This window comes from Columba livia, chromosome 4 (assembly GCF_036013475.1).
Source record: "Columba livia isolate bColLiv1 breed racing homer chromosome 4, bColLiv1.pat.W.v2, whole genome shotgun sequence".
Classification (NCBI taxonomy): Eukaryota; Metazoa; Chordata; class Aves; order Columbiformes; family Columbidae; genus Columba; species Columba livia.
This window is the reverse complement of record NC_088605.1, coordinates 51,681,920-51,695,720: the sequence shown is the minus strand read 5'-3', so window position 1 is coordinate 51,695,720 and position 13,801 is coordinate 51,681,920. Positions and strand designations below refer to the sequence as shown.

The 13,801-nt window shown below is 39.1% G+C and overlaps 1 protein-coding gene across 8 annotated transcripts in view; it reads left to right on the top strand.

The window, feature by feature from the left end:
• ADAMTS3 (ADAM metallopeptidase with thrombospondin type 1 motif 3) overlaps window positions 1–13,801 on the top strand; it is a 164,529-nt gene that overhangs the window by 41,602 nt on the left and 109,126 nt on the right. For 7 of the 8 annotated variants that reach the window (XM_065061654.1, XM_065061649.1, XM_065061651.1 and 4 more), the window contains one exon: window positions 6,095–6,495. In XM_065061654.1, the coding sequence (XP_064917726.1) occupies window positions 6,095–6,495 (401 nt within the window). Of the gene's footprint in view, window positions 1–3,930; window positions 4,224–6,094; window positions 6,496–13,801 lie in introns of all 8 variants that reach the window. The other variant, XM_065061650.1, reaches the window with a different exon arrangement.

Genomic DNA, 13,801 nt, shown 5'->3' with positions numbered 1-13,801 from the left:
GCTCTGGTGGCACATGGGGAGCTTTTGCAGCTGATATGATCTTGCCCTCCTCTACCTGGGAAGGGGGAGGTGGGAGAAGAGTATGATGTCAGCTGGTGGGTCTGTTCACTCACAGATCCATGGTCCCAAATGTCTGGTTGGTGTGTGTAGGATGCCCTTGGTGTTGGTTGGTGCCCAGCAAGAGAGGGCTCACTGGCACATCTCTTCAGCACAACTGCACAGCATCTCAGTGGTTCTTTGTTCAGAGTAGTTTAATGGCTTCCCAAGGTCAGACCATCTGTGAGTCACTCTGGCTTTCAGGAATTGATGGTGTTTCGGTGAGAGGAAATGTGTATGTTTTCAAAACACAAACAGCTAACACAGTCATTGGGATTTGTCCTACGCTTTCTGTCTTTTAAACTGTTAATATTTAAAGTGATATTTTATCCTGTAAATTCTGATTGAAAATTATGGCTTACTCAGTTTAGAGTTTTAATGATGATAGTAAAACCTGCACTAGGATTGTCTCCAAATGGGCTGTCCTACTTCAAGTCCATGTTAAGTGTCACTTTGCACTGGTATTTTATGTTTTGATTTGGCCCTGGGCTGGCTGCTGTCAGCAGCTAATCTTTTTTTTTGTGACCTAGAAAGTTATTTAGGACAAATGAAATAATATAGGATTTTTTTAATATCAGTATGGAATGTATCATAGAGATAGGGAGTTACCCATGCCTAATTAATTGAATGCATAAGGTAATGCAAATGCCTGGAAACTATCAGGAGGAAATGTTACTGCTGTCACTCATGAAATAGTAAGACTGAAGGTGCTGGCACTTGGGCTGGTTCTATGTCTTCCCTTTGCATGCCTCAGCTTCCCACGCAGCAGAGCTTCCGTGCTGCTCAGCGCTATTTCTGAAAGAAAACTCTGTCTAACCTGCAAAACACCAGTGCCAGGCTGCTCCAATGATGAAAGCAGAAAACGGTGATGACAAAACTCCTGCTAGGGTTGTCTCTGTGTTCCTGCACCATCTTTTCTTGTTATTAAGCAGCAGTTTGCTAAGTAACTGGAACAGCTCTGTGCTCATCCCATTCTGTCAGAAGATAGGAACCCATGACAGTATTTTTATTGAAGTGCTGTCCTCTTTCTGCAAAGCAGGTAATTATTTTTTCCAGTGCTTCCACTGCAAAGCTGAGTGTCTGACATCCAGCAATCTGACTGTATCATAGCTTGTGAATTGAATTCAGAAGATGCAGGCACAGTGATGCTCTGGAGGTGTTATGTTGGCTCCACTCCTTTTGCTACCTGAGCAAAAGTAGGTGAGCTGCTTGAGACTGCAAACTATGTTCAGATACATTTCTCCAAGAGAGGTGAGGCAGCTCTGGAAGGTGATGGTAACTCCCTGGTCATCCCAGCATGCGTGTACAGGTTAGTCTGGGACTTAGCATACAGCCCGATGCTGGGGCAGCTTGGACAGGATGTTATCAGAAGTTCCTGCACATTTGTTTCCTTGCACAGTACCCAGCATCATCTTTGCCAAACCAGTTGTGCTTTTGGTGTAATTTTAGTGGGTTTCCACATTCTTGTTCCTAATTGAAATATTTGCTAGCAGTATAAAGAGGCAGGTATGGTTACTGCACATAGTGATTAATCTACATCTCATTGCCATGACAGAGAAAAATTATGCTGCCAGCACTTTCACTCAGTGGACAATAATTTCACAGGTCATGGCGATAGGCAAAGGAGCATCTGTGATCAAAAAAATTATTTGTTCATGAAAATTGGTCCTTGAGTTGCAATGCTGGAAAAAGGAGGGTCCTGTTATCAAAATTTATTTATGTGCAGCGTAAGCAAGAGAATAGTCAGAATAATGAACACTAGATGAAGTTTAAATACTTGTTAAAAAAAGAAAAAGTTGTCTTTGAACTTGGGTAGCTTGGTTTAGACATAGGAATAATTTTTCTGAATTTTCAGAAATTCCTGCTTTTCTGCTGATTCCACTGATTTCAGTTTAGGCTGTGCTTTTGAAATCTACTTTCTTAAGTGAATGATTATACATTCGGAATTCCACTGTGGACATCCACATGAGCAATTTTTGATCTGTGTATTTCACAAAATCTTGCACCTGAAAAAATAATGCTCTTCCAAATGCAAATGACTAAAACCAAAAAAAGGTTAGGGCTTTTGAATTTCCATTGTCACCAGCTGTTTTACAGTGCAAAGACAACTACTGTGAGGTGGTGGTGTTAATTCTTGGGTTTCATGGGTTTCATTTGAGAGGAAAAAGGTATGGGCAGACTTTTTCAGAGGCATTCTTGCTAATTATGTTTTGGCACACAAGGAAAGAATGTGATGTTCTTTCATCAATGCTTTCTTTTGACTTAAGCATTGTGCAACAGCAGTTTAAAACCAGATGAAAAAATGAACAAAATTTTAAGTGTTTTTTCTATTGCTCTATGTTATTCTCTGATCATTACTGTAAGCTTTGAATTATCAGAACAGAATTACTCTGAAATTTTAGCATAGGAAAGGCAACACCTACAGCTGGAATAGCATTTCTGAAGGCTGTGGAGTCTGTGGAAAAAGGATAATAGAAGTCAGCATAGGAGTTTAAATGTCTTCAGTATTCAGTCATGTCACATTTAATTTTAATTGCCTTTGAACAAAAGGCATTTCCTCTTCCAGCTCAGCATTTAGAGACTCTGGAAAAGGCTTTTACTGACTCAAAAACTTGACAATTCTTATTTTCCACCTCTTATTCCTACCTTCTTGTGGCTAACTGGCTGTTCTTGTTATTAGCAAAGTAACTTTTTTTGTTCCCGCAATTAGAAGTCTGGGAATACTGCTGCAAGATGTGCAGAGCATTTTCTTGGTCAGGCAGTGAACACAGAATTTGATGATCAGACTGTGGTCTCTGGCATTAGTCATCGTGCTTTGAAAATAAGCCACGAAGAATCTTGGTGAGGTAGAAGGAGGAATGTCGGTCTGCGAATGAAATCTTCTCATCGAAGTGCGGGAAATGTGAGGGTCTAGATTTTCACTGTGACCCAGTTAGGATGTACAACCCAGTAGCTCTGTCTGCTACTCCTGGCCTGATGTATAATTATTAGAAATGAGTTTTAATTTGGTCCATCCTCTGAGGAAAGAGGTGAGCAATCCTGACTCAGAATTCCCAGTGTTTTACATGGGAATTATCCTAAGGATAATGTCCTAATTAGGATACCAGTTTTAGAACCTGATCGATCTTGTAGGTGTATGGCAAAATAGGTTGAGTTGGCTGCTGCTGAAAAACACTATGATTCCTATCTGTAGGACATGGAGTATGTTTTCAGAACAATGGACTTGAAAATTATAAGGAACTTTTAACTTGCCTGTGTTATGTGAAGATATTTAGAGTACAAGAATTAAAATGTCTGTGTATGTCCTATGAGTACTATATGTTGTCTTTCTGTCAAATCCCTCAGTAACTGGCATAAAAGAAAACTGGAGAATAAAAGCAATTCTATGAAGCCATTAGGAATGTGTTCCTACTACAGTTATTAGTTGAATGGGTCAATCTCTTAAAATGGGCAGCCCCTGCTCCCAGTAGAAAGGAATTTGCTACTGAGCTTTTTCTCTATTAATGCACAGTTCAAGTGTGATTCACACTGGGAGCAGGTAAAATTTAACTTGTTTAATTAAGTATATTTATTTGAGGAATTCTCAGGGGCACTTAGTGGTAGCATCTGAGCTAGCCAATTGTGGAGTTCTTTTAAGTGAAAAGTACCAATAGTATCACTCTAATATTGCTTTAGCTAGTTAGGAAGGGAAAAGCTAGGGAATAATTATTTCTGTGATAAGTGTCTTTCTAACTCTCACATAATCTAATACAGAGGTAATAAGACTTAAGGTTTGGCCCAGCTCTTAGCAGCAGTTTAGCCCACAGCTTTACCTGGCTTCTTCTCCTTTTGCAGGATGAAAATTGGACACCAAATATCCTGATTACTCCCAGATTACAAAGGTGTTGCAGAAAAGATAAGCTCATTTGATGGGCTTGTTTTACAGTGGTGTAAAATTACTTGAAGGCAGAAGGAAACACGTGTGTGTCCCGATGAAGGGCTGCAAATGTGATAAGCGATAACAGAAGACCTTTCTCTGACCAAAGGGGAGATTCTCTTCCTTTTCTTAGCAGTGCCTAAGAATAGCAGAGAGCACAGAGGGCAAAAACATTATTCTCTTAGGTTATTAATGCTATTTTTGGATACAGGTAAGGGATCACACAAACAGAGGTTTTTTGGGGGGTGGAGGGTATTGTGTTCACCTGGACCAATTCAGAACCCAATTGCAAGTTTTCTAGTCAGCTAATGTTGCTGCTAATTACACAGGAATCCTGAACTGACCAGCGGGAATCACAAAAAATGAGGCAAATGGGGCTTTCATTGCTGTTATATTTTTTTCTATGGTGACTTTTCTTGTTTGGCCAATGCCCCTGCTAAAGCTGATTAACCTTGGGATAACTTTTCCTACTACTTGGCGTCGTGCAGCCTTGTCTGGCCACACCATTGAGGTGTCTGGGGATGCTCTGACACTGATCAAAAGTATTAAAGCAGTGACTTCTTGGCAGCACACCTTGTGTTTAGGACACGCTGCCTTAGCTAAGGATTGTGCCATTGAGCTTCTGTAGTATTACCTGAGGATTTCTTTAGTACTATCAACAGAGTACTGTTTTGCTGGTTTTATAGCTCCTGTGTATTGCAATGAAGTGGAAGTTTTAGGTAAAAATTTTTAAAGTTCTGCATTTAGTTTTTTTTCAATAATTACCTTCTCTGGTTTTGTATTCTGTTAATCAAGTTATGCAAAGAGGAAGGGTAATAGCAAGTTGCTGGGTAAGGGTATTCGTTAGAGGAGATCTGTAGAGGGAAGAGTTACTGCTTGTACCACTGCTGACATTGATTACTTTATCAACAGTGTGTGATACCCACTGGATTCTTTTCTGTATTTCAGTTTTCTAAGACTGCAGGAATATATATGGAAATTGCAGTTATAAAATGAGCGTGGCACTTTATTTTCAAAATCTTAATGGAGGTCTTGACACAGGAGCAAGCAATTCTGTTTAAGGTTTATGAAGGAATTGCATGGTATTTCTTACAAGAGAATTCAAAAGGGTCACTGCCTCTTCTTTGGCTATTAAGCAAACCTAAACCTCAGGAAACTCCTCAGATAAATGTGAAAAAATATTTCAGGGTTTTCTCTGTACATTTTATGAAAATAGTCATCAAGGACCTGCTTCTTGAAAATTTTGTCATGTGGAGGGTATTTTGCATGTGCTTAATGTGTATCCCAGCATCTGTGGTGTGTGTTTATTGAAGGTGGCTAACTGGGCAGTTTCTTGTGTTGGTCCAACTTGGCATGATCCATGGGCTTTCCCTTAAGCTGAAATGGTCTTCCTCTCACATTGTCACTGGTTTGTCATACCTTGCTTAAATTATGATGTGTCAAAATTCTTCTTTCTTACATGTCCTCCTCCCAGTGTCTGTGTAAAAGTAGTACAAAGCATTTTTATAATAGCAGTTGATAGCATTAAGAATTTTAAAAGCCTTGCTGTGAGGTACCCAAGTGAAGATTTATAAGCTTGAGTGTTCCAGCTAAGGAGAGCAGTAACATGTAACTTATGTTTGCTTATGTTTTATTATTGGTGTGCTTAAATCCAGGCTAGCTTATCTAGTAGATGGTTTAATGTACATTGGTGTGGTAAGTGGCACTGTCCTCTGTCCTTTTGAAACATAGACAGGTTTTTATCATTTTTCAGCAGATGTTGTCAATGGAGTGATTTAGAGCAGCTCTAACAGGAATCCTATATCGACAATATTGCAAGCATAGATATGAGTCAAAGGGGTCCAGCACACGTGGCATTTGATGTTAGGCCTGAAAACACAGTAGTTGTGTGTTGTATAGTAAACAAGCTGCAGCTGGAGTGCACTCTGAGTGAGCATAGCCTGTAACATTTAAGACAATGGCTTGTCCAGTCCTTGCATGTACCATTTGTTCTAGTGCCATACATTTCTGTTCTTTGGTCTTCAGGCTTATTCCATACTCTTGTTCTAATTTTAGTTTGCTTTTGGATATTTCTCTTGGCAGAATTACAAAAAAGCAGACTGAGACCGTATGGGTTAGTGATTCCAGTTAGTACCAATGCAGATGGAAGCTATATCTCCAATATCCTCTCTGCAAGTCACCAAAGAAGATCAACACGGGAGGTATCCCAAAGCCCCAAACAGCTGTATTTTAACGTCACTGCATTTGGAAGGGAATTCCATCTCCGGCTGAAACCCAACACTCGTTTAGTGGCTCCCAAGGCAGTAGTAGAGTGGTACGAAGACTCTGTGGAAACTGGAAATGATGCCGGTAATACAAATCAGACTAGAGCTGCTACAGAGAGATTATGGAAAAAAGAGCCCCTGTGGACCAGCTGTGCCTATGTGGGAGACATAACTGATATCCCTGGAGCTTCTGTTGCTATTAGCAACTGTGATGGTCTGGTAAGGCTTATTTAATGGCATTCATGTCTGATATTTTACCATTTTGCACACAGCTTTTTTGCTTTTAACTGCACTTTACTAGTTGTATCATTTTAAGAACCTCATTTCATAAATCCCTTAGAAAATGCCTCAGTATGTGTTGATATATATAGCCCTACTGCTTTACTCTGGGATAATATCTCTGATTTTGATAAACGAAGTCCTAAATGTCACTAGTGATAGAGAGAAACTAAACCTACAATTTTTTTTTTTCCTTTTTATTTTCATGAGGTGTTAAAAATGGGGGAATTAATAATGGTGTTATTTTTAAGAATTAAAAGATGACCTGTTGTTGAGTGAATGTAGAATTTGGCATCCAAAAAGTCACTGTGTACTTCTCAAGTAGTAAAATTTTAGTCCAAGAATAGCAATGGATTTAAGTTCTAAAGTTTTTATCTATAAAGCAAGCATGCTTTTTGTTTTCTTAGATGCAATTTTGTTTCATCACAAGGTATCATATGAGAATTGAGTGGTTCATATCTATAAAGGGTCCATTCTCAAAATTGTGCTGGCCTGCTTGCTGTGTTAGTTGAAAACGTGATATTTCGTTGTGGTTTCAGCAGATGCAGTGACTGGCTTGGTACACAAATATTGAAAGACCAGGCATGTATTGAGTACACATAACCATTCATTAATTCAATCATGTGGTAAAGAAAGCTAACAATACTTACCTTGTACTCTTTAAGTAGCAGAAGCAGTGGTGGAACATGACTGCAACATCCAGGAAGATTAATATACTGGTTACTCTGCTGGTATTCAGGAGGCGAATCATATCAACAGGTCTGCAACAAGTATCCCTTCTTGGAAATAGGTTTCCCTCTTCCTGTGACATGTTAATGATTTGATTCCATTTTGCAATAAGTACTGTCTAGCAAACCTCCCTGTCTCTGCTGTACATAATTTATTTCAGGTAAAACATTGCATAAATGTCTCGGATTCCTGATTCAGAGTTTAGGGCTACGCACAACCAAAACTCCTTGGCTTTCCTTACTTAAAGAAAGAAAATACTAGTGGGATTTACATCTGAGCTTATCAACTACCATCAGTTTGGTGGGGTTTGTTTGGGTGTTTGTTTTTGTTGTTGTTGTTTTGGTTTTGGTTATTTAGGAGAATATGTTGGCAGTGTGCTGTGTTTACAAAGGCCGTGCGGACATTTGCCTGGATAGATATAGCTTCAGATGTAGTTCTTAGAATGAATGAGACACTGGGTTTGAGAGCTGTGTTTTAGAAGTAATACTGAATTAAGTTTTTGTGTTAAGTGAGACAGCACAGTAAGACAATAAATTGGATTAAAAGGAATTAGATTAAGGAGTACAGTAGCTTTGGCAGAGATTGCCATGTGGCCGACAAGCTGCTTGTGTTGTTTTTTGAGTTAACTGAGATGAAGTAGTCGCTGTCTTCACAAACCTCCACATGTATGAGAAGACAGTGGGTGTCAGAATGGTCCTAAGTAAAGAATAGGGGGCTAGCAGAAGTAACTTGAAGTTAGCATTTCTGGCTTCTCTGTTGCTGTACTGTGTGTCTCTCAACCAAGCTAGAATATTTTATCCTCAGTGTATCCTAAAGATGTGAAGAATGAAATAACATTGCTTAACAGAAATGAGAACAGTGAGAAATTTTAGGGCCATGTGCCTATTGGAAAGATTTATTTTTGACTTAAGAAGAATTTAGACACTCTCAAGGGTAGCCAGGTAGGTCCTTATGTTTTGGGGGAAAGTAAAGGCAATTACTGTTGTAGCAGTTTGCTCAGTGTATAACTTATAAAGGAAGTTTCATATTATAAGTAACAGAAAAAGAATACTTGGCTGAACACCAGTTAGTGAAAGGCCGTGCAAACTTTTTTTTGTGCATAAGATATTTAATCATGACTTGTAAGACACCTGCTGATAGCTAGGCAAAATTGTGTACTGTCTTGAAGTGTACTTCAAAGACATTGCTGAATTTCATATTGTTTAACGTTTGCTCTCAGAACTAGACATATGGTCATGAGAAACATAATGGTTCTAAATTTTGGTTGCTTAATTGTAAGTACATGGAATAATTGGCACTTGCACTAGTAAAGAGAGGTTTTATCCAAGGTTTTTCCCTGAATGGAAACTTACATAAACAATTTAAAACCAAAACTGTTCAAATATTTTGTTTTTTAAATGTATCTACTTTTGCAGTGGAAGTCAGCTGCATGCCATCAGTTTTGCAAAATCCTGACTTCACATTGCTTAATATCCCTTGAAAAAAACCCTGCTTATTTAAAAGCTCACGTGCAGGTGCGTGAACTTGTCATAGCAAAAGAACACTTAATTAGCCTTGCGTTTTTATTGCTATGTTTGAAAAAAAATAATAGGGTGAGTAGATTACAAATGCTATGTAAGGTAATAATAGTGATTAAAAACCCCTGTAAAGGAGAATTCCATAGCATTCATATGTAAAACGTGTCAGGTGGATTTGTAATGCTGTCTAATACTGACTGGGTTTGATATTGTATGGGTAGAGCTGTCTTTCAGATAGATTGTGCTTCCACAGGTTTCTATGTCACATTTCTCCTGTTGTTTTGGTCACAATAACAGTTTTTGTTACAATATTTACAGCGTTTATCAAATATTTGCTAGAGTTGCAGCAAAATTAACTGAGTTACAGGCATCAAGCAAAATCATCCTTCTTGAGTTCAGATAGCATGTGTGGAAGTCCTGCGTTGTATCATGTCAGGAAGATTGTGTAGCTTGTAGTGCTTTGCAGAATTTGGCCTTCTGGTAATTATTGCTGGTTCCTGCTGTAGTTACTGCTGCTTTTGTCTGCTATGTTCATGTTATTAATACTAAAGCTTGTCCTGTGATGGCAGCGTTTTGAAGTTAAGATGGTGCTGTCATAATGCAGAAATATTGATCCAGCAGTGGGAAGGGAAGAGTGCTGATGAAGAACATGGTATTTTTTGTAGAAGTTTATTTTTGCGTTGTGCTGACATTCATCAGCTGAAAGGGACAGCATCCTTGGGCTCTGTGGGCTTGAGAAACTGAAGCCTGTCATCTCTTGTCAGAAAAGGGTAAAAGGAGACAAACTCTTCATAACTTTGATCTGCAGATAGTGAAATTGTAGTTTCACAGACAGCAGCCTGGATTTAAGTCCACTGATTCATTCTTCGCCTTTTCTTTATTTGGCTTTGGTTTAGTAGATGTTCAGAGGCAGTATGTTGCAGTGATGGAAGTACATACAGTCGTTTGGGCTCAACAAGGCTCAGCTTACCCAGACCATGCTTGCAGGCTGTATGGGGTCACGCATTTGTAGCCTTTTAGTTTTTGCATTACCATGTCTCATTCTGCCCCCTTCCTGCTTTTAGTGCCTGTGCAGTAACATCTCGCCTCGGTACTCTGCTGCTGTCCATCTCATTAATCTCAGTTTTACAAAGGGGAGTACGTATTATTAAAGGTTATTGCAAGCCTCCCTGCATAAGTAGTTGTCCAGCCCCTTCCCTGTTTACATGAGTAGCATCTTCACTTTTGTCCTCCGTATAAAGATCAGATCCTGCAAACACTCACGATATACTTAAATTTAATATAATCTGACATAGTAAATCAGATAATGGTGCCTTTTCTTCTGGATGACTGTGGGAATGTGTTTTGTGTGTGTCTGCACTCAGTAAGTTTAATGTAGATTCCTAAACAAGGTCAAGTTAATGTTCATCTTCTGGACAGTATTTTTGTGTCTAATTCATGTGTTAGGCTTCTTCTAAGATGCCAAGATGCTATGAGGGCTTTAGTGGCTTAACTTTTCAGAAGCTACTAAAGTTTTTCAGACCTGGTGGTAATTTTGTTGCTGAGACAGTATTGGTATGCATCTAGAGAAACATATGGTTTAGAGAAGAAGGAAAATAATTGCAAGACATTCAACAAGGTGGAACTAAGTTCAAAGCAGATTTTGCAGGTGGCAGTTTTTACAAATTGCTTATGCCCGGTGCAGTGCTGCATCTGCTGTGGAAGATGCAGAAAATTACTACCTTCAAAAATCCCTTACAAATGTTTCTGATTGTAAAGAAACAGAGCACAACAAACTTTACATTTAGAAATAACAAAGTAAAAGTTTTTAAATTGGTCCCTACATTTTTGTTGTAGAGAAAATTCCTTCAGTTCATCAATTGTCTTTCTTCCTTTTGTAACAAGCTCCAAACCGTTGCTGGTATGCAATGCATTTAGCCTGTACGTACATTTTGAATTATGTCATTACAGACATATTTGTCCTTGTTACTGTGATCTGGTTTATATTGACATCTAGGCATTGCCAAGTGTGAATGTTGTCTTATGTTTCTTCCAGAGCATTAATGTTACTTGTATTAAATGAAAGGGCTAAAGCCAGTATGGTTGATCTTTAATCTTTGACTTGAGTTACCAGGTAAAATGTGATTTGCTGTGTTTATTGGAAAACCACGGCCTTCAAGTCCAGGGCTGCGTATGCTCATTTGAGGGTACAACTGTTTGCAAATGAAACATCTTCAGTAGTCTATCTGCCATGTAATGGTCAACTGTCAAAACAGGGAAATCCTGAAAGACAGACCAACTGTCAAGACTGAAAATAAAACAAAACAAAGACAAAAAAACCAACTGCTCACGTTTATGACTTGAGACCAATTATTCCTCATTTGCTTGTTGTCATCTCTTTTTTCTAAGGATATGAAAATGGGAATAAAATTGTGAGTGTCTTTGACACCATTAAAGTCAGTACACAAGTTGATGTTCAGCTGTTTGTATTTTGGGAGTTTCAACATGTCCTCAAAGTTTTGTTTTGATCATAGGACATGACAGTCCCCTAGCACAGACTTCTTGAAAGTACTGAAGGGACTTCTTAAATGTTAGTCTTTAACTTTGCATCTTATTTTCACCTTTTGCCTTCATGGAAAGAAGCTGATAAGAGTTCCCTATTCTCAGTGATTATGGTACGCTTTGCATTAATGATTTTTGAGTTATTTGAAGTGTCTGAATGGTAGGATGTACAGAGATGTGCACAGTTACTTTCCTTTGGTAAATATGTTTGAAGCACAGACTGGAGTATTTCAGACTTGAGATACTTGCATGAAGACTCAAGCCCTGGTTCAGGAAAATCCTCAAAAATATGCTTAAGTTCAGGCATGTGGTTAAGTGCATACCAGGATCTAAGCAGTTTCAGAGCATTTTCATTTGTTTCAAATCCTTTTTATTACCTGTTGCTCCATCAAGACTCAAGTAAAGGCTTATTTCATGTTCACATGTTGGTACTAATGTATTGTTTCAGTGTTATTTCCCCTAAGTTGGCAAAATGATGTTACTAAATGGAGAAACAGTTGTTTTCTAGGAGCTGTTGATTTTTTTTTTTGTGTATATTAAAAAAGCATTTTGGAGACAAACACTTGAACTGCTGCTGAGCATCTGGTTATAGACCATGGGAAACTCTTGATGAGCTTAATTTCCAGTGTTCTAAATAATATTATTAGGGAACCACTGTCGAGCAGGGCTGCTGTGGGAAGGTCATTGAATCATTTTGACTTCTCAGCACAATGGCGATGAGTGGGTAGTGGACCACAGCCGCAGCAGGCATAGGTATGTGTGCTCTCAGATGGGATGAGATGTGCATCAAGGCTCAAAATGGGACCCTTCCCTTATCCCTAGAGGTCTCTCCCAGTCCAGGCTGTAGGATTGTGGAGCAGCATGGGAAGCTGTGCGCTTCTGCTGCCCAGACTGCAGCTGAGTGGACATCTGGTAACCCAATACTTCTGGGAGCGTGAAACACTGGAAAACATGATAAATGGCTTGGGGGATATCGCCATGTCCTGACCCTGTGCTGCTCTGTGCAAATGGCAGCAGTGTCTTAGACTGATTTCACGTTTTTATATTCATGTTACTCTGCCCTATTGCGCGCTTTCCACAGTAATTACATCCTGCAGTGTACTCCCTTAACCTGCCATGCCTGTTCTCACCACTTGTATTCTGCTGTACTTGGCAGCCCCGCAGACTTATTAACTGGACTGGATATGTTGCAGCTGCCTCTTTGCAGTGACAGGTCCCGTCTGGTAACCTCAGCCAGTCCTCCCCATTTGACTGAGCAAGCTGCTGGGTCAGTGGCCTTTGGTCACTGTCAGGCTGGGCTTGGACTTCATCCCAGTCACCTCTGGAGTATGTAGCACTTCCTAGAGGGTAATAGAGACTTTTCAGACATAGCAATCCAGAGTACAGAGAATTGTTCAAAGCTCAAAAGTTTGAGGAACTTAGGAAAATGCAGTACTGCCATGTTGCTTATTCAGGATTTCAGGCTTTATGCATACAACACTGAGGGAAGTGGTATTGAAAAGGGAGGTGATGGGTAACTGAAGTAAAATGTCAATGTAGTATAAAGTAATAAAATATATACGATCCTTTAATATGTCTAATTAGCTTTCTTCAAAGCTGTCACTCAATAAAGTAGATATTTCATCTTTACTTTGTGTAGTGTAGTCAGAGTTTATGCAGATGGTTGCTCAAGCTCCATTTGTTTCTTTTTGTCTGTTTTTATAAGTTTTTCTAACGGGGCCAGATTTGGGCTGATGACAGATTTTTCCTTGCTTTGTAGAGGAGCTGATTCTTTAGTCCTTGTATTTCCTTTTCTCCCTTTGCCTTGCATTTCTCCCATTCTCTTTTAGAATAAATTACCCTTTCCCACATAAGATCTCTCTTCCCACATAAGCCTTCCAAGTCCCAGCTCAGCTCTTAGCCATCTCTGCTTCCCGCCTTGTTCCTCAGGACTACTACATCAGCCCATGCCCTAAGTAAAATTAAACCTACTTGAAAAGAAAGCTCTTTTTCAGAGATGCAGAGAAAATTTCTTTGCTTAAGCAGGTAGTTTTAGAAACCTATTGTTGATACCAATTTCGTGGCTGCCTGTTTGAGGATGGTCAACTGGGGAAACCTTTGTGCTTTGTACTTATTGTACAAAGTAGGAAGTAGTAAAAAGGGTTATACTCAGAGATTCCACTTGGTTGTATGCTTTATGTTTTCAAGGCTGATTCACCCTCTAAGTCCTCCTCTGAAATAAAAATTTTCCAATGGGCTACATCTCTCTTTCCCTTTGTTCCAAGAATTGTGCAGTCATAGGAAAAACTGAATAGCTATACAGTGGTACTGCTATGGACTTTTAAGTAGATCAAATTGGGCCAAAATATAAGTAGCCACACAAATATCTTTCATAGCATGGAAATATGCGATCAGTTTGGGTAATAGGTTTTCCAAATGGAAAATAATGCTGTTTCTTTTTAAAATGGAGAACAAAAGCA